This window comes from Episyrphus balteatus, chromosome 3 (assembly GCF_945859705.1).
Source record: "Episyrphus balteatus chromosome 3, idEpiBalt1.1, whole genome shotgun sequence".
Classification (NCBI taxonomy): Eukaryota; Metazoa; Arthropoda; class Insecta; order Diptera; family Syrphidae; genus Episyrphus; species Episyrphus balteatus.
The window spans coordinates 14,617,898-14,642,287 of NC_079136.1; the positions used below are offsets into that span (position 1 = coordinate 14,617,898).

The 24,390-nt window shown below is 31.8% G+C and overlaps 2 protein-coding genes across 6 annotated transcripts; one reads left to right on the forward strand and one right to left on the reverse strand.

Annotated features, from left to right (window-relative positions):
* Window positions 1–561: 561 nt before the first annotated feature.
* LOC129915610 (phosphoribosyl pyrophosphate synthase-associated protein 2) lies at window positions 562–23,725 on the reverse strand. 5 transcript variants are annotated; one of them, XM_055995229.1, is made up of 9 exons: window positions 23,506–23,522; window positions 7,755–7,991; window positions 7,535–7,691; window positions 7,339–7,470; window positions 7,083–7,249; window positions 4,199–4,261; window positions 3,963–4,074; window positions 1,433–1,579; window positions 562–1,365 (listed from the first exon to the last, which is right to left on the reverse strand). In XM_055995229.1, exons 2-9 carry the CDS (start codon window positions 7,949–7,951, stop codon window positions 1,207–1,209), a joined length of 1,134 nt encoding a protein of 377 aa, XP_055851204.1. In that variant the 5' UTR covers window positions 7,952–7,991; window positions 23,506–23,522; the 3' UTR covers window positions 562–1,206. The 5 variants fall into 5 exon arrangements, with proteins under 5 accessions (XP_055851204.1, XP_055851208.1, XP_055851206.1 ...); XM_055995233.1 differs by lacking the exon at window positions 23,506–23,522 and adding an exon at window positions 22,928–23,057; XM_055995231.1 differs by lacking the exon at window positions 23,506–23,522 and adding an exon at window positions 23,694–23,725 and having other exon boundaries at window positions 563–1,365.
* On the forward strand, window positions 11,493–16,732 carry LOC129913534 (cytosolic carboxypeptidase 6). Its single transcript, XM_055992266.1, has 5 exons — window positions 11,493–11,505; window positions 14,362–14,990; window positions 15,053–15,421; window positions 15,495–15,810; window positions 16,140–16,732. The coding sequence occupies exons 1-5, from the start codon at window positions 11,493–11,495 to the stop codon at window positions 16,697–16,699; spliced, it is 1,887 nt and encodes a 628-aa protein (XP_055848241.1). The 3' UTR covers window positions 16,700–16,732.
* Window positions 23,726–24,390: the final 665 nt, after the last annotated feature.

Genomic DNA, 24,390 nt, shown 5'->3' on the forward strand with positions numbered 1-24,390 from the left:
CGATGTGGTTCTCGGATGCACAAAAGAAATTTAGAAATTAATAAATAAAAAGTCAATGACTGGCGAAGCAGTCTCGTAAAAAAATTTGAAATATTTTCTCAGATTCTTATTCAATTTTAATAAATTGGTTTTAAAATTTGTTTTGATTTTTACTTGGAAAATATTGAATAATGCCAATAACACCAATGTAATAAATTATTCATTAATTTTGTTTTGTCGTGATAAGATTTTTAGATCAATTTTGATAAGATTTTTGTTAAGAAAAATGCAATTCACCTCAACATAACATGAAAACAGTTATAACTTATTCAAAATAAATTTATTTAAAACAAGGAAAAATAAAATAAGTCACGTTCCTTTGCTAAATCCAACAATACAAGTGTTAATTTATTATTTTGTTTGTTACCGGTGATTTAAGTCACAAAAAGGGTGGTAACTTAAGGTGTTGAGTTAATTTGCATACTAGAATAAATTACTACAATTATTATTAATTGAATTTTAAAATTCAAAACAATAACATCATTTTTTAATAGCAATTTATATTTCACTTTGTTTTCTTTTTCTCTATACATTTCTACAAATATTGTTGATACTTTTATTCTAATACAATGTATTATGATTTTTTTTTAATAAAATATTGATAAACGCTTTTGATAATTTAATATAATAATGAATGTTACTGTGGTTGTTGAGTTCATTAAGAAATACATTTATTCATGTTTCTACCAAAGAAAGTAGTTTCCTTTAATAATCATTCAAGTTTTACCAGCAAACTTTAATGCATGATTTTAAGAATTTGGTTTTTTGTTTAATTTCTACAAGATTTTTTGTAACTTTTGGTTTGTTTTTCTTTTTGATTATTCGTTAACAGTTTGATTTCAAACGAATTTCACATTACATATTTTCAAAAAAGTACAAAATTGTTAGTTTTAGAAAAAATTGTTTGAAAAGAATCTGTTTTGGATGAAATAATTTAAATTTTAATGCATTCGTGATTATCAAAGGCAGTGCAAACAAAAAAAAAAAAAAAATACTTGATAAAAATAATAATAACAAGATGGTGCATATTAAAGTTTTGTTCTTTAAATTAGTAAACAAAATATGAGTTCTGAAAAATTGTTGAACTCATTATATTAAAATAATAAGGAAAGAAAAAAAATTTAATAAAATAAAACAATGCATTTGCATTCATTTGGAGTAATCTGATTAATCTTCTAGCGTTACATTCCGGAAGAGATATGACATCGATTCCTTGTTGTGGATTCTACGAATCGCTTCGGCAATCAAAATTGAAATGTCAATTGTTTTGATCTTGTGGCATTGCAATTTTTGAATTTCATGGGGAATGGTGTTCGTTACCACAACCTAAAAGATAAAAAAAAAATCATAAGTCACATGGGAATCGGTGTTAAATAATGTAATATTGACAAACCTCATCAATAGGTGATTCATCAATCAACCGAGGAGCGTCAGAACTAAGCAAACCATGAGTTGCGAGGACGTAAATTTTACAAGCTCCATTTTCCTTCAACACTTCGGCAGCAGCCACAAATGATTGGACGTCATCAATTAGGTCATCCTTTGGAAAAAAAAATGAAAATATATATGTATGTATAAATAAATAAACAAAAACAAAATTTGAATTTGTAAATTGTTTTCTTATTATGTAGTTTACAGACGACTCGTAAGACCTTAGGTCTTTTAAATGCATACTGCACGGCACTAGTTAGAAGGAATAGAAAGATAGGAAGAATTTTTTGGTTGGTACAATGAATTGAGAATAAGATGATTATTATCTCATATAATCCCAAGGGTGGCTTCCAAGCTGTGGGATTAGGAAAATAATGCTGCCTGAGGTAGGGCTCGAACCCACACCTCCAGGTTAGCAGTCAAGCACTACATCCATTGCACCATTGCCACCCGCAATACGACTAGGATCAGTTTAATTCAAAACTTTCACTAAATAAATTCGCGGTTTTCTGAAAAATATTTATTTATTACTGTCCAAAAAAGATATTCAGACGGTGTGAGTTCAAGAATCCCAAACCACACAAAATAACTGACTAGCTTCAGTTCGCAAAAATCATTGATTAAGTTGGTCAGAGAGAAAAGAAAATCTATTTGAAATTGATTTTTTTTTTTCACAGAGGCAAGTTCTAGAATTTACAAAAAAAAAACTCTCAGATTGAGAAAATAAAAAAAAATTATTCCAGCCTCCTGAACTCGTAGTGAAGTTTCCGCCAAATAGAAATTCCGTGGACAAGTAGCAATAAATGAAATAAGAATTGGTTTACTCAAGACAAAACTACACTCATGCTCAAATTTAACGCACACCCCATTTATTTTACATCAAAAACCTATTATGGCTCATAGTTTAGTGTTATGGTTTTTTTTTTAATGAGTTTATTTTAACATTTTTGCATATTTCTTTAAAAATGCAATTTTTTCTTCAAAAATTCATGAAATTCTTAATTTTTAAAAATGGATCAAAGCATTGAACTGCTGTGTTAAATATTTTGAAGAGATTTTCTATTTGGAACGAAAGAAATAGGAATTTACTTTATTTTTTTGGCATCTGGTAGCATCATTTTTGGATTTCTGATAACATACAAAAACTAGTGGTTTACGATTTGAATCAAGTTTTCGAAAATTGAAATAGAATGTTAGTATTTTACTGATACAAAATATCATTTATTTATTTCTATTATGCACGAAGAAGGAAAGGGATATCATAGTGGTCTGTAGTCATCAGTAAGAAAATTGGTATGCAATGAAAACTATAAAAGCATTCTTATTAGCAGGGTCCGGGTTTTATGCCCTATAAAACACAAAATATGCGCTAAAAATTAATAAATATGACATACAAAATCCAAAATATGCCTTAAAAAATCCAAAAATATTAAAAAGTAAATCAATGGAAAGTTTTCACAGCAAACAGTAAATAAAATAAACATAAAATTCGAGTAGGAAAAAAAATTAAATATATTAACTTAATATGTAAATTACATAGTTTCCGAAGTAGCTTCTTTTGCATGAACATGAAATTTTTCTTGAAGTTTTTAAAACTGAAACTTTGGCGATTTGGTCTCATAAAACTTTTGTACATGGAAAATTACCCCTCCACGTCAAAAGACCTTATTTGAGAAATTATTAATGAATTAATTTCATTTATCGCCTTTGGAATATACATCGAGGTCTCACAGCTGAAACGGACCAAGGCAAAAAAAAGAAGAAAAAAATCCAAATCAAATGCAAAAATCTGCGCAACGTTTGACTCTACTAAGGTCTGTCATCAGTTTGATCCAAAAGTGTTTCGATTCAAATTGTAATTTGTTCGAAAAGAATATTCAAAATAAGATTCAATGGTTGCGTATTTATTTTAACTCTCCACATAATGCTGCCAAGTTATCAATAGCAATTTTTTTTCCAGACTGATTTTGTGCGTTTGCACTCCAGTGAAATCAGTTTTAAGTCCTTAACCTTCCGAAGGCAAGGCTTTTTTTCTACGTGAATAACATCATCATTGTACATAATTATTATTTTGTTGATGAAATAAAAAATAAAAACTTTCAACAACATTTAGACAAATTAACTAACTGACTTCAATATAATTCAGTTCTAGACCTTTCGATAGAAAATTACAAAAACAGAACCAAAAGAATATACCCTTTCTCAAGAGGTGGGGTGATGGGTAACCCCACTTGCCTTCGGAAGGTTAAATATGTATATATATGCATTTATTTTGAAAATATGCTCAATAAGCCAAAATATGCTAGAATATGCGCTATAACGATTCAATGCCACTTTAAAGTTAATATCTTGATTCGAAAGCTATTTGGTTCATTTGCTCTAAGGCCGCCCAAAAAATATATGAACCTCCATAATAAGGTTCAATATTAAAAATAAGAACTATTACCTATAGCTTTTGTGAACAAAGATTAAGACAAAATAATGTAACTTACCACCATAATTGCAATTCTGCCATTAACATCTCCAACAACATTAATTGGGGGCTTCTCTTTGGGTGGATGTCCAGGTACTCCGACTGATACGCTGATTGTTCGCTGCCTGCTACTACTTTATGATTTTTAATCATTTTTGCACAAAAAGGTAAAACACATGCAAAAGAAAAACAATTCAATACATGTTTGGATTTAATTAAAAGGAAATTTATGTTTGTCGTTGGATTCATACAAACCTACGAGTAGGGGTCGAAGGAAAGCACATTTCAACTGAATTCCCTATTGTAGTGCTATATGTACTGTGTGACAGAAATAAGATTTTGTTTTTTTGTTCGATTCGTTCTTGTTTTGGTTTGGTTTTTTATTAACTTTTTTTTTTTAATTTCAAATTAACCAAAATACAAAATTAAAGGCAAAACAAAAGTTAGCTTAATAATTTGCAATTGATTGAGGGAATCGAAGGAAATTGTTTAATACAAGGTTAAGAGTTTGAAGTAGGTATAAAGGATTTTAAGGTTAATAGGAATGTTTTGGGATAAGTAGAGGATAAGTACGTTATTACAATGTGCGCTACAGCTTTACACATTACTCTTAAATTTATTGTTTTGGATAAATTTGTGTTGGTGACTGTTTGTAATTATTTTTTTTTTGTAAAAAAGCGACACGTAGCTGATTATTCTTACAGTGCAGTATAGGAGCAGCCTCAATATTTTGTATATGAAAGCATTTTGAATTTTCAGGTCTCTACAATGAACAGAAAAGTTCTTAATGCAAAAAGCACATTATGTATGAATGTGTTTTATTAAATTATGTACATATGTATAGCTACTTCAAGCGCTTGTCTTAAAATCACTATTTTGTATGCGGTTTGCGTAGCAATTGAGGTAGAAATATATCCCTAAAACTTATGTACGTATTTTAAAATGACCACCCTTTAATATTTTATTTTTATTTAAACATTAATTGATTTGATTAATTTGTTAAAACATTTAATGCATTAAAGAAATTAAAACACAAATCCATTGACCAACAAGTGCAGTAATTAACTTTTCGATGTCAATGTTCTCTGAGCTTCATTAAAAACCTTACTTTCGTTTTTGAAAGGTTGAAAGTTTTTTGATTGTATTAAATTGGACTGTCCTTACGGCATCTACATAATCTATTTAGAAATTAGTCTATCAGAAAAAATGAAATCGATTAAATGGATGAACAAATGAACACATGTCCAAATACAAGAACTATATACTCTTTGGACGACTGTACTGCAACATTTGGAGGAAATTTTAGAAATTCGGAATAAGGAGAATAAGAGAAATGGCAGAATAAACTTTTATCAACAAGACTGTATTGATTTGGTCAGAACGAAAAGTATAATTTCCATGTGGCCAAGGGTTTCGTCTATCTAGACATGGCAGTGAGTCGTAAATAGAGAAAGAAATCGGAGAAAAAGGACCACGGAAACGTTTTAACGTCTTTTATAGGCAAAGTTTAGTACGATTTATGATTTGCGTTAGTATGAAAACAACGATAAACTATATTAGGGTTTCACCAACATGTTTCTAATAACTGATAACGAACCAAACGTTGAAAATAACTTTATCATATAGGCAAACGGTACGGAAGACCTCATTTTCAATTTTGAGTGATAAGGTCTTAATAGATCTCAAACAACTTGAGATGCCAAATGATGCATTGATTAATTTCTGCAAATCATTTACAAAAATGGTTCAAATTTGGTAAAATAATGTTACATCATAAGTAAATAAGTATTTTCTTATAAGATATTATTTTATATGAACCTAAAATCAAAAGAGTCCATTCTAGTATGGTGGAAAGTTTCTTTTAGAAGGATGCAAATATACGGGAATTATATCCAAATATCTGCTACAAACATGAATACCTTCAAAAAATTTGAAATTGGTGTTACAATAAGGATAGGATAGTCCAGAACCTAAACAGTTCATGAAAACATTTGGATTACAGCGTGGTTTTCTGGGAGGAAATAATAATAATTAATGACTAAAATGGTGAGTTAAAAAACTGAAGTGTAAAGGTGCTTTGACCAAGAATGGGTTCAATATGTGAAATTATGAAAAAGTACCTTCATACCTAAATATTTCAATTCATAATAAGAGTAAATTTTTCAGTCTGCGAAATGTTTATGATTACAATTCGGTGAGACCAGGAGTACGTATAGCTTTTAATAATTTGAATACCATCAGCATATTTTGTAGCTTTAATAAATTTAAAATTATGTTTTGAATATCATTTATATACATCGAGGATAATTAGAGGCATAAAATCGGAGCACCTTACAGCCGAAAAATACGTGTTGAAGCATTGATATAACATATCAATAAGGATACAGTCATCGACCTTATAAAATGATTTCAAAAAGTTCAAAAGAATAAGAAACATAATATCTCGGTCTAATGCGCCTGAGTTCTTCATCATATGAATTTTAGGGTTTAAGTATTATTTTTCGTTTAAAAGAAATATATATTAATTATGTGGTTTATATACAAAGATGTTTGCAAGAAGACTTTAGATCCTTTTTTTGTTTGCAATTAAAACGCTTTTACCAAGATTTATAATGTATTGGTATGGATACTGGTATATTATTTAATTTGAGATTGAAAATATTAATTGTTCTTGCAAAGCATGTATTGGTTTTTGTTCAAGCATATTGAAATTAATAATTTAAAAAAAAACGAAAACGCCTCCAAGAATACTCTAGCCAAAATATGTATAGGTATGGCAAACCCATTTTTTTTTTTTTTTTCATTTCTAAATTTCGCGCACACACTAACACAAACAAAATACATTTTCAAATTGATAGTTGAAATGTACTTAACAAAAAATAAAAAAGAAATCGCTTACTAGCTCTCATATAGTTGTATGTGCAATTTCATTTTTTAAATGGGACAAAATGTGGGATGCATGAATTGCTTAGTCAAAAGAAATACAATATTAAGTTGATTATTTTCTATATGACAAAGTATTTCACCATCACCTTGTTGTTGTTTATTTTTTTATGAACCGCATGACTAGCATACTGAACTAACATAAATTACCCTATATAAATAGTTTCCATATAACAAATCTTGAAACTCTACTAACCTTGCTGGTGGAGGTGAATATCGGCCATCAACTTCATCACTTTCGGCTTCTTTTTGTTCTCCATGGATGACAGCGATTCCCAGACGTAAACGTTCAGCATATGAAGTGGCCTTTTTAGCTGAGCCAGGATCTCGGGCAACAATAACTGAATTTCTGTAATCGGGAATCTAGAATACAATAAGAGTGTTATTAACCTGTAACTGTACTTTTCTTATATACTATAAATTCTTTCATTTGAAAACAATTTTTAACATACACTTTCTTGAATGTACTGCAGCAAGAATGGTGATGCTCTTAGATTATCGACTGGAATATCGAAAAATCCTTGAATTTCCTTCTGATGCAGGTCCATTGTGATTATGTGTGTGAGACCTGATTTGCACATCATCTAAATACAAAATAGAATTTTTGAGAGTTTCAATTTAACAAGTAACATCTTTCAATTTACTAACCTTAGCCAACAATTTGGTAACAATACAACCACGTTTCCTCATTTTACATTGTTTTGAATATGGCAAATATGGAATCACACCAACAACCGAACGAGCCGATGATGTTTTACATGCATAAGCCATAATAAGCAGCTCCATAATGTTGTTATTTGCATCTCTTTTAAATTATTGCAATAAAACATTAATTTAAATAAATAAAAAAAATATTTCAACAACGAACTTAGTTCCAGTTTGAATGATGTATATATCTTTACCACGAACAGAATCACCAATTTCAACCATAGTCTCACGATTTGTTTTATGGAATACAGAACAACCACCGCTTTTTAATCCCATTCGATCGGCGACCATATTCGCCAAATCAGGATGTGAATTGCCATGTATAATGACAATTTCAGATGCTGATGATGCCTCCATTTCGCCTCGATAGCGTTTTGGTGGACGAACACTTCCTAATCTGCAACATAAAATAGAAAATTGAATGAATTTATGGGTCTTAATCATGTTAACTTAAAATAATTTTTTAAAAAACGCCAAGAAAGCCTATGGATCTAGCATTTAAAGCGGAACAAGTAAATGTTTCCTGGGGCAGGTACTAAACCCAGGGAAATATAGGCAAATATGTGCTATAATTTAAAGCTTTTTATACAATTTTTATTTTATTTATTTTTAATTCTGTTAGTTGCAGGGAAGCAGTTTTTAAAAACTAAAACTACTTTAATGGTTTAGTTGATGTTTTTAATTAAATTTTTTATTTCTAGTACTAGGAAACTTATGAGTGTACATTTTCGGGAAAATAAAAGGGTTCAAACAGAAGCAGTAAAAAACTCCCTATCATGTATTGCTTTTAAAAGCACCTGGAAGCGTTCTTAAACAAAACTCTGGGTTCATAGAAGCCCGTAGGATTTTTTCAAGAAGGAGCTACAAAAAAAAAACACATACTCAGCTTGACTAAGAGCTACTGGAATCAGAAGGAAAACTGAAAGAATCGGCTAATGTGATTTATGATAGTTGACAGTCATATCAAACTTTTTTTGTGCTCTACAACTCATGAAGCAACAACATAACGTGACTGTAAACTAGTAAAAATTCACATAAACGTATTCGATCTCTGTTGTTTTTGTCAAGAGTCCATTATAAAAAAATAATATGTAGATTTGAAAGTCATAATGCTAGTGGAGGGCTAATGCTCCTTCTTGCCCCGCTGCGAGCTTATGTTTGGGTTATGTAATGGCAAAACTAACGTAAAAATACTAGTATTGTGAAAGCTTATAATAGGGTTCTGTAAGCAGTGTAACTGCTCAGCGAAGCTCTCTTATAATAATACAATGGACAATTAATCGGAGATTTGACAAGTGCAGTTCTGGCACTGATAACGAAGGACTAATGAATGTAATGTTCAAATATCTGCAAGACTTTTCCACTTGATAAATTGCGTACAAGCGAAAGTTGTCCTCTGGGCGTTAGGAATACAAAAAGAGCAGATGTGGGAATGATTATGGATGGAAATAACTGATATGCAAGAGTTTAAATCTCAAAAGAACCATGTCCAAATGATGCAGATTGGGGAATAAAAGTCTACGAAACAATTTTTGGGTTTTGCGTCCTAATATTAGATCGAATGATAGATTCTATAAGAGAAGAGATCAGGAATCCATACTGGATTCGGCAACTAACGATAAAGCTGGATTGTCTACCAATCGACTTGTAAAAGCAGCTGGAGACCATACACCAACTCATTTGAAACGTCGGGTCTGAAAAAAGTATGCTCAATGAAAGGAGACTCGACACAATATACCCCACTTATAAGAACTTCACAAATTCTTTCGCCTATTTAGGGGGATGTGCTGATGCCAAAGATCTGATCGGCCCTTAACGTTAGGCCCATTTCACACATAGCCGGGTACCGGGTAAACGGCCCGGATAGCCGGTTGCTAGATACACGTTCTTATGGGCGCCTTTACACGATTAAATTGAAAACGTTTGAAGAAAAACCGGCTACCCGGGCCGGATAGACGCTCACCGGCTATGTATGAAATGGGCCTTATGGTTTAAGGTGAAAACAAAATAAATATAGTCGAGCCATGTTGCATTGTGCTTTTGCTAATATTGGCAAGAGCGAATGACAACCTTCTGGGTTGTTTTGAGGGAAAGATTCTTTTAGTAATGTTTAGTTCAGTATGTATTCGATTCTGAAGAAGAATATTCAACTACGAGCTATAATGGCTTTTGCAGCAACATCGACATGGTCAGAGAGTTTACGATGACGAGATGAATATCGACGCACTAGCCCGACGAATCCTTGTTTGCAACCCCGACGGGCAACTTTGCAGAGAAGACCTAGTTTTAGGTAGCGAGTTCAAGTGAGGAACAACCTGAACCAACTTGATGTGCGCAACTGGAGACAGCTTGCTAGGGACCGAGCTGGTTGGTTGGTTGAGGCCGAGATGCATCTGTTACCTTAACTAAGTTAGTAACCAAGGCAACAATTGCATTGTAAATCAAGATGGCCACATAGTTAGGCAGAGGAGTGGTTTGCTCGAAAAGTGCATGGCAAAAAAAGACTTTATTTATTTTGTATAAATATGGACTATGTAGCACAAAATGCTATAACAAATCATATAATAGTATAAGTTGGTCACGAAATATTTTAAACTTTTCTGAATTTAATCTGAATCCAATTACTACGATTTAAAATCTCACATGAACCATGTCCAATTATGCAGTTTGGCGAATAAGTCTATGAAACTTATTTAGGTTTTCTGTCCCAATAGTAAACGAATGATAGATTTTATAAGAGAAGAGGTCAGGAATCCATAGAAAGTATCATACTTCCTAAAATATATTAGAAATTTATTAAAATGGGATTCAAGCACAGGAATCTTTCTCTAGACAAGTTGATGTAGCATTTATTGTTATGTCACCGAGAAAACAAAAATAAATAAGCTCCAATATGGATTTATTTTTATATAAATAAGAGAAAATTAAAAAGTACGAATTGGCAAAGCTTTTTAGTGACGGCTTCAGGTTTGTAAAATAAACCTCTTATAGAATCCTATCAAAAATTTCTACATATGGAAAACAAACACGAAAGAATATAAAATTGTATGGCAAATAAACAACAATAAACATTTCCATTGATACGCACATGTGTCAAGGGATTCCCAGGTTACGTCAAACTTTCACTCCTATTCTTTTCACCTATGAATATGTGTTTTGTTTTCACTTCCTGTTAGGTATAGTTATGCCCGGAAAAGTAATGACTGCACAAAGTTCGCAATTAATTGATTGCCACTGCAGGAATTTGCATTATTTACCTCTTTTTCCTACTACTTGGTCTAGTGAACTAAATAAGTTTTATGCTATATGTATGGCAACCATACAGGATGTGTAATATTATCGATCAAACATTCAACATCGAGAATTTCATTTTAAATATTATTTTCTTTAAATTTGTTGTCCTACTCAAAGTGTGTGTGTAAATCAATCTATTTTGAATGCAAATAATACAAACTAAAGTTGTGAGCATAGAAAATGTAAAATAAAAATAAAAAAAAAAAGAAACTAAGGACAAACTTAAGAAAAAGGAAGAAAAAAGATTTCAATTTACGATATCCTTTAAGAATAAACTATAGCCAAGATTGGTGGTGGAGGTGTTTTTGGCTGCGTGTGTTTGTGCAACTTTAAAGAGTATCCTTAAGTCGTAAATTTCAAAGCCAAACCAAGACCTAGCACGGCATACAAAGAGGAGACGTCAGAATACACCAGAATAGAGTGGTAAAATAGTTGTAAAAGCAACATTCCTTTAAAGGAACAAGGAGAAAGAACTGCGTCGAATGCAAATGAAGTGAACGAGATTGAAGGCAAATCTACTGCATAGATTGTTTCAAGTAGATTGTCAGGCACCTTTAAAGGAGGCCACATGCATTAAGAGAAGACATAGAAGGTTGTTAGAAGGATGGGTGATTCAGGTAAGTAAAGCTAGTGTAATGGATTTAATAGAAACTTTGTTATCTAGGTTCTGTTTTATAGAAACTTAGTTGCCCTAACAATAAAGTTGATTAATTTTTTTGTTAAACATCTGTTAATTTTTTTCGCAGAGGGTTCTAAAGACAAAACTTTATTGTTAACATGAAGGGGATCAGACGTCAATTATTTTTAACAGCCGAATGCATGGAGATATTTCAAAACTTAGTAAAAACTTCCCTAAATTAAATTTGTGTACTACTTCACCTTCTTTTTTTTTTTTGTTATCCTATTTTTTTTTTTTTGCACAGTACATGTTTGAGAACAGTACATGTTCCAAATGTTCAATAGTACACTTAATTAACATATATATTTTTTCATTAAACCGGCCTAAAAGAAATATTTTGTCTAGAGAAGTTTTTTGTATTTCTTTTTCAATGCTGCCTGTGTGTATCTTTCCAAAACCCTTAAATTTTTGTCATTATTTCGCTTGAAGTTCATGAACTAGGAGTGTAAATACAACTAATTTGAATTCTAAGTTTCTACCCAAAAACAACAAAACAAGTTGTTTAAGTATTTGATGGACGAGGAATCTAAGGATGTAGAGCGGCAGTTACGCTTTTAAGAAATTGCTAGATTTTCAGAATTTTTCGAACTGTAGATTTTGTTCATACGAACAAGTTTTCCGTAGCGCTTCCGAAATCTTTTGGACATAAAATAGAAAACGAAACACACGCTTTTTTTAATCTTATTTCAAAGCAAATTCTGAAAAGGCTATATAAATAATTTAAATCATTTTTCAAAAAAAATCGATAAAGGAAACAATCATTCTCCACATATGAAGTCTTCAATTTAATGTAATCATCCTGAGAGTACGTACTGAGGATATTGAAGTTGAGTTTAGAACAAATTATATTACAATATAGTTTTTTATTCAGAATGCTGCTTTAAAATTTAAGTTGTTTGTTAAATTTCTAATCGAAAACCGTAAATATAGATTGTGACCAAATTACCAAATTTTGACCATTGGGGTCACCTTGTAAATTAATTTTTCAGGAAACGAAGTTGAAGTTTTATTAGGTCCCACACTTTTCCACACTTTTTGTGCACTTAATTAGGAAATCTGTCAAATTTTGGAGCGTTGTAAGAGAATTCTCTCCAAAGAAAATAAAACTAAAAAAGTGTCTGGACTGGAACAACTTGAATATTATTATAAAGCAGACCTACTACTATTCTTTGAACTTTGGAAATACTAAACTGAGTTGAGAGTTTTAGGGCCGAGCATTTTTAAGGAGCAGAACTATTAGTGCGATGGACTGTTGTGCAAGACGTTCTGCGTTGAAATCCAGCCTCCACTATCTTAGACATTTTTTTGTCAGCGATACTGCTTCGATTTTGACCATTCACCCAGTTTTCAGAATAATTAACTATTTTTGTTTCTCAGAAAATAGGGTGGTTGCTTATTGAGTTTATAAATAATACGAACTAAAAGTTTCAAAAGCATCGAAATTGGTTCAGATGATACTTGGTTTGGCAATACATGTCTAGTATTAACCAGAAACAGTTTTTCTACAAAGAATAAAGAAAACGAATCAAAATTTTGATTCTCAGCAGATTTTTTTAGGAAATATGTGCTGAAACGTAACTGGTAACTGGTAAGAGTTTCACTTGGCAATAAGCGGTGTGTGCTTTTAATTTATTAAATATGCAAGATTTAAAAAAAAGAAAGAAAATTATTCCTCATTAAAATATTTACCAGTCTCAAATCGCAGAAAGATTCAATTTTGTTCTTAACAAGAAATAAGAGGACGTCAAAGTAAAATTATTTCGATATGTTGGCAACATTACTTAAAATATAATAAACAAACGTGTTTTTTAACTTTATGGTTAAAATCACAATTCACAAACCAGTCTATCAAAAAAGAGACTAGATTTCGACTGATCCAGCGAAAATATTTTATCAGACTGAAAATGTTTCCAAAAGTTCGCAATAGTCTCTTTATAATTTCTGACAACTGCCAACAATTTTCATGTAGAGGCCTCTCACAGTGTTGTGAGTTCTCATTACAAATGCAATATTTTTGTCGAATTCCATTACATTTTTTTCTCATAAACCAAGTTCTAGGTCAAAATGTGTAAGTTTAGGTGTCTCTAGATACAATAAATTCTAACTATTATGTAAATTTAGAAATAAAATAGACACTCACTTTGACTTCTCCAGTACAAGATCATGTGTTAAATATATAAAGAAACTTGAACACAAAGACATTTCAAGTAGAAGACAAGACAAAGTAATAATTGAATTGAGGCAATATATGAGGGCTGCTGCCACACACAACTTGTAACAATATACCCATCAAATCAGGAAAAAAAATAAATATAAGAAAATTACGACAGGTTAGAGAATCAATTTACATCAGAAGCAATCCACAAAACCTTACTCACTGAAATAGCACCTTGTTATAGTTTAACTATGTGGTAGATTATCAGAGAGAAGGAACTATATAGAAATCAAACACCTTAAGTGGTTGGCTTTTAAGAAGGAATTGGAAATGGCACCTCCTTTGTGGCCATAAAGAAAATCTAAAAGTGGATAATCACGCATGCAATTCTGACACGATTTCATGCTCTCCTTTACTCAACGTGTGATTTAGTTGTTGTTTTTGTTATTCCAAGGAACTCTTCAAGTGCTAAAATGCGAACAGCAACAATCGATGGTAGTGTTAAACCATAGTCACTTCATTTCGAATATTCGATTAGATAGGTTCGGTTAATAAGAACGTTTTTTTTATAATATTCTAAGCAAAATGATTGGAATGGCATGTGATCCATTGCAGCATACTAGCATGTACCAAAGACTTGAAGAGGGTACAAAGTTCCAAATCATAAGTTTTTTAAATCCACTTTCGACTTCTTTCTCATTTCAGATAGTGAAGATAGCGATGGAGAAGGAGGTCTTGGCAATGTAAGTAGAGTTATAATTCGTCCACCTGGCCAAAGTGGCAAAGCCAAACGTGGTCATCTTTGCTTTGATGCAGCCTTTGAAACGGGCAATCTTGGAAGAGCAGATTTAGTTGGTGAATTCGAATATGACTTGTTTCTTCGACCTGACACATGCAATCCTCGTTTTCGATTCTGGTTCAATTTCACCGTGGACAATGTGAAACAAGACCAACGAGTGATTTTCAACATCGTCAACATGAGCAAAATAAGGAATCTTTTCAATTCTGGTCTAACACCTTTGGTCAAGTCATCAAGTCGACCCAAATGGCAGAGAATACCCAAGAAATATGTATTCTACTACAGATCAGTGTTACATCAGAATCATTATGTGCTAAGTTTTGCATTCTCTTTTGACAAAGAAGACGATGTATTTCAATTTGCACTTGCTCCTCCGTACAGCTATTCACGATTGCAATCCTATTTGAATGTCATAGAAGCCAGGTCAGTTGAGAAACGATTCACTAAAACTACAATGATTAAAACATTGGTAAGAAGAAACAATTATGACATCATTTATACAAACCAATAAAGTGATTCCTTTTTTTGTAGCAAAATAGAAGTTTAGATCTTATAACAGTGGATCATGTACCTCGACAACGTGGTGCTAGAATAAATAAAAATTTTATCCGAGTCATTGTTATCTTAGCTAGATCACATCCAGGTGAAGCACCAGCCTCTTACGTATGCCAAGGATTTATTGAATTTCTTATTGGAAATCATCCAATTGCTGTGATTTTGAGAGAAAGTTTTGTCTTTAAAATTATTCCAATGGTTAATCCAGATGGAGTGTTTTTGGGTAATAATCGATGCAATTTAATTGGACAGGATTTAAATCGAACATGGAATATTGCAACGGAATTTTCTCATCCAACATTGTTTGCCATTAAAAATATGCTTAAGGAGTTGGATGGATCTGATGTAAGTGGTCTCATTAAGAAATTGAATGTAATTAAGTGGCAGTGTCCTTTTTTTCTGTCTTTGCTGTTCATAGTTTTATCAAGTTGATTTTGTGATTGACCTACATGCACACTCTAGTCTGAATGGGTCGTTTATTTATGGAAACACTTATGAAGACGTCTATCGCTATGAAAGGCATCTGGTGTTTCCACGATTATTTGCATCAAATGCGTATGATTACGTGACATCGAATATGATGTTCAATGCCGATGAGAGGAAAGCGGGATGTGCAAGGAGATTTTGTTGTGAGAGATTGAGTGATACAGTCAATGCTTATACGTTGGAAGTCTCAATGGGGGGATATATTTTGAAAGATGGAAAGACTATTTCGTTGTATACGGAGGATGGATGTAAGTAGGAATATTCTTCAGACAGGAATCGAAGGGATGCATTCGTCCAACAAGTTTTGTGTGAATGAAAAAATGAAATGCAATTTTTAGTATCTTTTTTTCGTTAAGATTTGCTATCTTTTTTAAGAAGTTTCGTTAAGTTTTGCTATCTTTTTTGAGAAATTTCGTTAAGTTCTGCTCTTTTTTCTTTTCCAGCTTTAAACAAGTTTCGTTAAGTTTTGCTATCTTTTTTAAGAAGTTTCGTTAAGTTTTGCTATCTTTTTTGAGAAGTTTCGATAAGTTTTGCTCTTTTTTTTTCTTTTTTACCTTTAATCAATCTTTCATTCCAGATTTTCGCGTAGGAAGGAATTTAGCACGTAGTTTTCTACAATATTATCGCTTCATAAATGTTCTGCCTGTGCCTCTAGTCCCTGAAGTTCATACAAAACGACGAAATCGCCCGCGAACACATAATTCTCGTAGTAGATCAAAATCTCGTTACGATGTACAACCTCGTCCAAAGACAACTCGCTGTCATGCTCCAATTAGTTATACAAATCTATCAATTTGCTATGATAGTGCATCATCAGAAGAAGGATCACCTTTGCGACAGCCTAGTAGTCAATTTGGCTATAGAAATTATCGTCGTTTAACCAACGCAGGAGGTGGTTCGACAACAGCAAATGATCAATTTTCATTGTTGACAATCAAATCGGCAAAGTTCGATAATTTAGATTTTTCCAATGATCCAAGAGGAAAGGGAAAAAATCCTCCATCGGATAAATCATCCAGAGTTTTAGCTAATCAAGGTGAAACGTTAAATGTACCTCCAAAGCCATATTTGTCTATAATTGATTTGAATCAATTGGCACGGAGTACAATGAAAGATGGATACCTTGGAAATCGATGAATAACAAAAATAATAATAATAGCCAATTTTTTTTTTTTAAATAATGTATTTTTAACTTATTCAAATTTTAATAATGATATCTTTGTTGTTTTTTTCTGAATCAAAATGTCTTTTTTCCATTCGCATTTTTAATTGTCAAGTGTTGTTGCATTTTTAAAAATCTTTTAATATATTCAATATAGAATCAAAAACAAAAACAAACAATCTTTGCATTTCTATTTTTGGTTCATGTTTGTATTTATTTTGAAAGCGAGAACGTTGCGCAGAATGATTTTGACAGTCAGCAATAAATGATGTTGACAAAGCAAAAGAAATGTATTTACAGTAGGAATAGGAAGGAATCAATTTTATATTTTGATAGGCTCGGCGCTCTATCAGAATCTTAATGATTTTTTGTTCAGTAAAAAATTGTTTGCTATTTTAGTTTGTTTTGATTCACAATTATAATTTTATAATTATGATATTTTATTACCGTAAAATAATTAAATTCAAGATAAAGGAAAAACTTAAGTCTACTAATCTTGCGTCAACTAATTTTGCGGAGAAATTGAAAAATTACATTATTTTAAAGCCGTAGTACCCGTCCCTAAAAGTCAATTGTTCTAAACCCCGCGAAATAAAACTAAGTTATACTATAAGTAAGTTTTTGATAAACATATGAAGAATCGTAATTCTAGCTTTTCATGGGTTGACCTTTTCCACACAACCTTGCGCATGGCAAACGTTAACAAGGGTGGTTGACATAGATTTTTTTAAATTTTAACACAACTATACTATTTTTAGAATTCATTTGTGCCAAAAAAAAAAATACAAAGCACGAAGAATAATAAAACATTTGATTCAAAATTTTTTAAAGGATGGCATTTGAACGCGTTTAAACTAAAAATTTCTTTTACTACAAGTCCCTCACACTTTAATCTAAGAGCCCACAGCAAATTTTGGGAGTGGAGGTATAACCAACAATAAATTAAACATAGCCGCTTAAACAGCTTATATCTTGAGTTTTCTATTGTTTGCATCATCCAGATGCGATGTTTACCCTCCGAAAACCATATAAACCCACGATTTAAAGCTGCCAGATGCTTTTGAATTCGTTATTAGAAGGCATAAGGCTATAAAACTGCATACTTACATTTTGATTATACCTCCGCTCCCAAAATTTGCTATCGGCTCTCGGTCTACTGGCTTATAGCCAATGTTAGAATAATAAATTAAAATCTGATTATGTGTAAAAATAAAAATAAAAAATACAAAAAACAAGCAATTAATGGTCAAAGGAATGCCAAACAAAACTAGCAAATTAACAACTTTTTGATTTTTAGAAAATTTTGAAATTTACCTCATTTGGTTTTAATGTAGTTTTAATCGAAAATCTGTAAACAATCGAAAATATAAAAGTCCAATCCAAATCAAATAGTATCGCAAATTGTGTGACAACATTGTAAATTTTCTGCACATTTTGCGATAGCATTTGAGAGAATCTAACCCGTACCTAAGTAAACTCATAGATAAGCTTGTAACTAAAATTACATCTTCGAAAGATTTTTGTGTAGTACAATATAAAACTCTCAAAAAATATATTTTGGCCCAAATCAGAAAGCATTTGAATTGAACAGAGGTAGGTATATTATATCGTTGGCTTAAAGAATGAAAACTTTAATCTCTAAAACGCTAATCTTCTAACTCCATACATTGATGATTTCAAAAATTGCTTAAAAATGCAAAAAGCTTTAAAACCCTATAAATTCTTTTACACTTAGCAGTATGAAAACCATAGTATAACTTCATTTCATGACTATTTTTTCCATGACCAAAACCAGAAACACTTTGGATAACATGAAAATAATGTTCAAAATGATAAGAGCTACATATGTTAAAGCAAAGGTCAAATTTAACTGGTGACAGGGACTGATTGGTCGCCGCTTACTTGCTTCCAAAAGCATCCAATTCGACAGCATCAGAGCCAAACTACTCTATTTTTGGATAGTAAACAGCTAGATGCGACTAGTTTAACTAACAAGTTTACTGTAGCATATAAAGAAGGAATCCAAAAGATTCTATTTGGCGTTTTGGGATCGTGGTATGATTCGAATAATCTTCGAGAATTCGCTTTCAATTTTATTCCCAAGAGTATTGATTGAAGCACTTCTATTGACCCCAAACATCTAAAATTGGATAGTGAAATGTGTTATTAGCTCAGGGAAATTAGTCAAATTATGGGCATGAAATCGCATTTTGCGCGGGACAAATTTTTTTTCATGGAATGTGTTCGGGTGGTTGTCCTTATAATAAAAGACATTTTGTTGGGATGATAGGAGGTCGGGAGCAGCCACCACCTTGGAAAAGAGATTGGTATCGTTTTTATGAATAGGTGCATTCTGATTTTAACAAAAAATGACAGAGTTAAGACTTATTAACAATAAAGTTATCTAAAAAACGATATACAAACTGATTCCGTAAGTTGGTTAAATAAAATTTAATTTGATTAAAGTGCGGGTTTGTCTCGCAAGGTTGGGCAAAATGAAATTTTTTCATATATCTGACTTGTTTGGGTAATTCTTGAAGAATGAATTATAATACTTATAATTATCTGTAAAATGAGTACACAATCGTTATTGTAACCATCATATTGTAGGAGTAATCTTAATCCGCAAAACTATTCAAAAGTGATAAAAAAGCAAGTTTTTTGATATTAGCCCGAGGAGTAGAGGTATAAGTAGCCATACGCTTCTTAATATCGAATTCAAAATCATATAGGAATGGGCTCAATTGACACTATTTCAAATTATAAATATAAAAACTGATGCTCTATCATTCTTCCTAAATCTGGACACCTAAAGGAAAAGAGGATAGTCGACACAGAGGACAATCCTTTTTAAAAGTGTACCAATGTTCACCATAGCTGAAAGACAGCAAATCTGATAACCAGTAATTCGGTTTTCGAAGTTTTTGTTTCTTTTAGAATTTTAGATTATCCAATTATTTCATCTTTACATACCTATAATTTTGGCATTCTTTTATATTTATTTTACTATTCGTCACGTGAGTTCTTATTTGTCCTATAAACCAAAAACTTAACTTTTCAGGAGAGCGTTTTTAAACTTCAAAGTGGTGGTTTACTTATTTTTTTGACCCTAATCACAATGATTTGTATGTTTTTTGAAGGATTAGATATTTCCCCAACCATACATAAGGCAATCTGCAATTTTTGGTTTTTCAATATTGATTTAATTGAGTTTTTAAAAAAGTAGTAAAATGGACATAGGACACCTGTCCATACAGTTACAGACACATGAAAAACAAAAGCTAAAAATGTATTCTCCATTGGAATTTATATTGGATATAGGACACAAAAACAGTAACAATAGGAAACCAAAAATTTTTATTGAAATCCAAACTCAATACATTCTTTATTTGAGTTTAAAAAAATAAACAAAAATATTATACAAGGGTTTTAGTTTAGAGACAACTAAATTTATATGCCTTTAAACATAACTTGATTTTTTAAACATATTTTTAATTTAAAGAAAAATGTATATTTCTTTTAAGAACAAAATTTGCTGTGTAGATACGTGGTTTACGCAGGAACGGGGCGACATGGATGATGTACTTCTTTTTTTCATTAGAGATGGTTTTGGCAATGCAATGACTTCAAAATTTGAGTATTTCGCCTCTTTCTATGAGGAGCTATTATGGGGACTTTAGTCATTTTGTGTGAAAATATAGCTTCATTGGATATAGGACATTTAAGCAAACATTTTGCATAATTATAAAGCCAGTATTTGTCCTACTGCATACAAAAACGTATATAGGACAAATAAGCATAAAATCTATCGAAAAAATTTGGTCTATAGGACAAAATCATTTTTTTTATCTCGAAAACTAAAAGAGATAGGACGATTCTGATTGCAGCAATCGAAAGAGCGTGGTCGAAAATATAAGATGGCATCTATAACTCATTTTCGGAAAAAATGGTCTGTAGGACAAATCAAGGGGCACGGTAGTGCCCAGCCAAGTTCTCTAGCAACTTTGGCACTACACCCTTATTTACAGGAAACAACTCAGGCCATTTTCGACCCCCCTCTAACTTCCACACCAAAGCTGCTAGAAATTTCAAACTCATTACATTTGTTGAGCTCGTCAAAACCAAACACCTCACAAAATTTCAGCCTCCTACGATGAGTAGTTTCTGAGATATAGGGCTTCAAAAATCGCAAAAACCGTAACTGACTCACTGACTCACTGACAGATCATCAAAATTATGGAGAACTTCCCGATATCGTAGAAACTTGAAATTTTACACGGTGATAGGACTTGTGGTGTATACAAAGGAAAAAATCGAAAATTTGAGATTTTCAATTCAGGGGGCGTGGCATCCGCCCATTTCCGCTGAATTTTCATCATATATTATAGAGCACTTCTGATTATCGTAGAATCTTGAAATTTGGTAGAATAGTAGAGCTAGTAGTTTATACAAAGGAAAAAATTTAAAACTTGAGAATTTCAGCCAGGGGGCGTGGCAACCGCCCATTTCCGCTGAATTTTCATAAATTATTATAGAGCACTTCTGATTGTCGTAGAATCTTGAAATTTGGTAGAATGGTGGAGCTGGTAGTTTACACAAAGGAAAAAATTTTAAATTTGAGAATTTCAGCCAGGGGGCGTGGCAACCGCCCATTCCCGCTGAATTTTCATCAAATATTATAGAGCACTTCTGTATGTCGTAGAATCTTGAAATTTGGTAGAATGGTGGAGCTGGTAGTTTACACAAAGGAAACAATTTAAAGTTTGAGAATTTCAGGCAGGGGGCGTGGCAACCACCCATTTTCACTGAATTTTCATCAAATAAAGAGATTTTATATTCTACAGCCATACCTTGCAAAAAGTAGTGAAATCACAACAAAAACATTACTGTTAAAAAAAAAGCCAAGTTCTCCAAGCTGGCACAAAAAGTACTGAGATGTAAAAGTGTACCAAGTTCTAAAGTTTGGGTTCAAATTCGTATCAATAAAATTTTGATTGTTTACTTGGCAATTTTTGAAATAACTTTAAAAATCGATAGTTAAGAAAAATTGTCAAGTAAACAATCAAAATTTTATTGATACGAATTTGAACCCAAACTTTAGAACTTGGTACACTTTTACATCTCAGTACTTTTTGTGCCAGCATAACTTCAACATAGGAGAACTTGGCTTTTTTTTTTAACAGTAATGTTTTTGTTGTGATAAGAACTTACGTGACGATATTTACATTTTTAACGAATTCAGAATAATGTTTTTGAGTAGACATGCATATTTACACTGTTATCAGTTTACAATCAATTTGCCAAATTCTTTAAATATTTTTGTTATTTTTTTTTTCAACAAAGTTGTTCACCACTTGAATAAGTACAACGAACAACGACATGAAATAGAATCTAAACAAAATAGCACAGATTGAAGATGTCATTAAATGAAGAGCATTCATAGAATCATACAAAAGCCAAAAATACCTACATAGATGATTTTGTTGAACAATCCCATATGAAATGACACTACAACTACAACAGCTAGTTGTTGCCGTTAGATTATTGCTGAATAGTCTCATGGGTTTTGTCTATTGTCCATATGGATACTTATCAGTCAACATTTTCATCAATGTCATAAGTTCATTGCGATTAAAGCGACAATAATGATAACAGGTACCTACATTGTTCATCTCTTTAATTCGTGCCAAAGGAAAGAAAAAAACACAAACATGTTGTAGAGTAGACAATTTAAAATAGTTTTCAGTTTTTCTTTTTTTTTTCGGTTAACAAGTGTCATTTTGTTAGCCGGCGAATAGAAGAAGGAAAAGCGACTACAAAAAAAATCACGTTTCCCATTTGGCAAGATGCCAAAAATAAATTTATATCAATTCCAAAAAGAAAAATGTGATTCTTCTCATATAACAACCCCAAATCGATAACCATGCCTTTTTTTATACCCTAGTGGAGCCGTAGAGGATTTATTATACACTCATGATTAAGGTACCTTCTATTCTATTATCTTATCAGCAAAAGCTGAAATATCGTCAGGTAAAGACAGATTGATAAATAAATTATCAACGCTTCTATGACTTTGATTGATAGAATACACTCTACCCTTCTTAACCACATGGAAAGCGAATCAAGACGATAGAAAAACGACCATCAAGCAAAAAAGATAGCTCTATCAAAAAGGTATTTACATAAAACTCAAAAAAGCTTACCCTTCGTTTTGTAGAATGAGAACGAGACTTCCCAAGGGAGGTGATTTGTAATCGAAGAATAGAAAGAAACACGAAGTAGACAACGCACTGAGCGCAATTGAGCTTCTCGTGACCGAAAAATTAATGTGAGATAATAAAAAAAATGCTTCGCTAACGAGAATACCAAACAAAAGGAGTAACGCAATAAAGCTAATTGGATAAGAAGCACCCAGTGTCGTCAAAAATCTTGCAACACTCAGCTAGACCAAGAGCATTGCAGATCGATAGAATTTCAATTAAATAAAAAGGGAAATTATTTACAGTTTTTTTTTTTTATCAATTTAGAACAAAAACAAACCAAAAAAATATAACTCTCCACTTCATATTAATAAGTCTCCACAAGGGACAAAAAAGAAAACTAAAATAAATTGGAGAGCAAAGGTGGGGAACGAGGGGAAGGTGTCAAATCATGTTAATTAGATAAATAAGCGAATTAAATGTAAAGAAAAAAAAATTGAGAGGATAAAAAATAAACGAGAACATTTTTGTAATAGAAAAATATAAAAACTAGAGGAGAGATTTTAAATTTAATTCTTTACTTGTTTCGGCTGAGTAGCATTTTTTTTCTTAAATATTTTGTTTAAAAGATATTTCTTAGAGATACTGAAAATATTTGTAAATTGATATCAATTTATCATTTTTATTTTGATAATAAAAAAAAAAAATAGAACGAAGAAAAAACACGAACTTGTTTTTTTTTGTAGAATTTCCTTCAAAAAGGACTTACATCGGTTTTTTATTCAATTTTTTTTTCTATTTTTCAACAAAACAAAAAAAACAACTTTTTTTTTGCAGATGGATTGTAAAATGCGTTTTTACTTTGTTGAAGTGTTTTTTTCGTTTTTAAGTTCGCTTCAAAATCGAATTGATTTTTTCTTTAACTCACTGCCCTGCACGTTTATTGTCAATTGATTTCTTTAGATATTTTGAAATTTGCAAAATCAAAATATTATTATTGCAGGAGTAAAAATAAATAGAAGAAAAAAAAGCTCAACAAATTGGAAATTTTTTTGTAAATTTATTTTCGCGCACACACAACACACGAGTGGTACAGAAAGAAGAGCAAACGAAAATGGTCGTTGCGGTTTTTGACAGCTGCTCTGCTGTTCGCTGTTGCTGTTGACAACTGCTGACAGCTGCTAGGTTTTTTTCAATAGGTAAGGTAGTTTGGACTGTATTATCATGTAAAATAAATGGTTGGTGTATTTGCTAGATATGTGGGTCGGTATGCGTTGTTATGCGATGGAAAAACTTTCGAAAATCAACAAACTTAATTTGACAGTTATTTTTAACGACTCAGGACTCACCTAAAAAAATTGGTATCAAGATAGAAGAATTTTTTAACATACACGCAATGCGTCTCAATATATTTTAAAGGAAAGGTGGAGGGCCCAACCCATAGAATCCGTTGCGTCCGTTCCGTC

What these genes read in the sequence shown, in the direction of transcription:
- LOC129915610 (XM_055995229.1), bottom strand. Translation starts at nt 7,951, where the DNA reads ATGGAGGCATCATCAGCATCTGAAATTGTCATTATACATGGCAATTCA. An exon ending in TTACCAAATTGTTGGCTAAG is followed by an intron (nt 7,471 to 7,534) that starts GTTAGTAAATTG and finishes TTTTGTATTTAG; the next exon opens with ATGATGTGCAAATCAGGTCT. An exon ending in TATTCACCTCCACCAGCAAG is followed by an intron (nt 4,262 to 7,082) that starts GTTAGTAGAGTT and finishes TCTGTCACACAG; the next exon opens with TACATATAGCACTACAATAG.
- LOC129913534 (XM_055992266.1), top strand. An exon ending in CTACAATGATTAAAACATTG is followed by an intron (nt 14,991 to 15,052) that starts GTAAGAAGAAAC and finishes CTTTTTTTGTAG; the next exon opens with CAAAATAGAAGTTTAGATCT. An exon ending in AGGAGTTGGATGGATCTGAT is followed by an intron (nt 15,422 to 15,494) that starts GTAAGTGGTCTC and finishes TGCTGTTCATAG; the next exon opens with TTTTATCAAGTTGATTTTGT.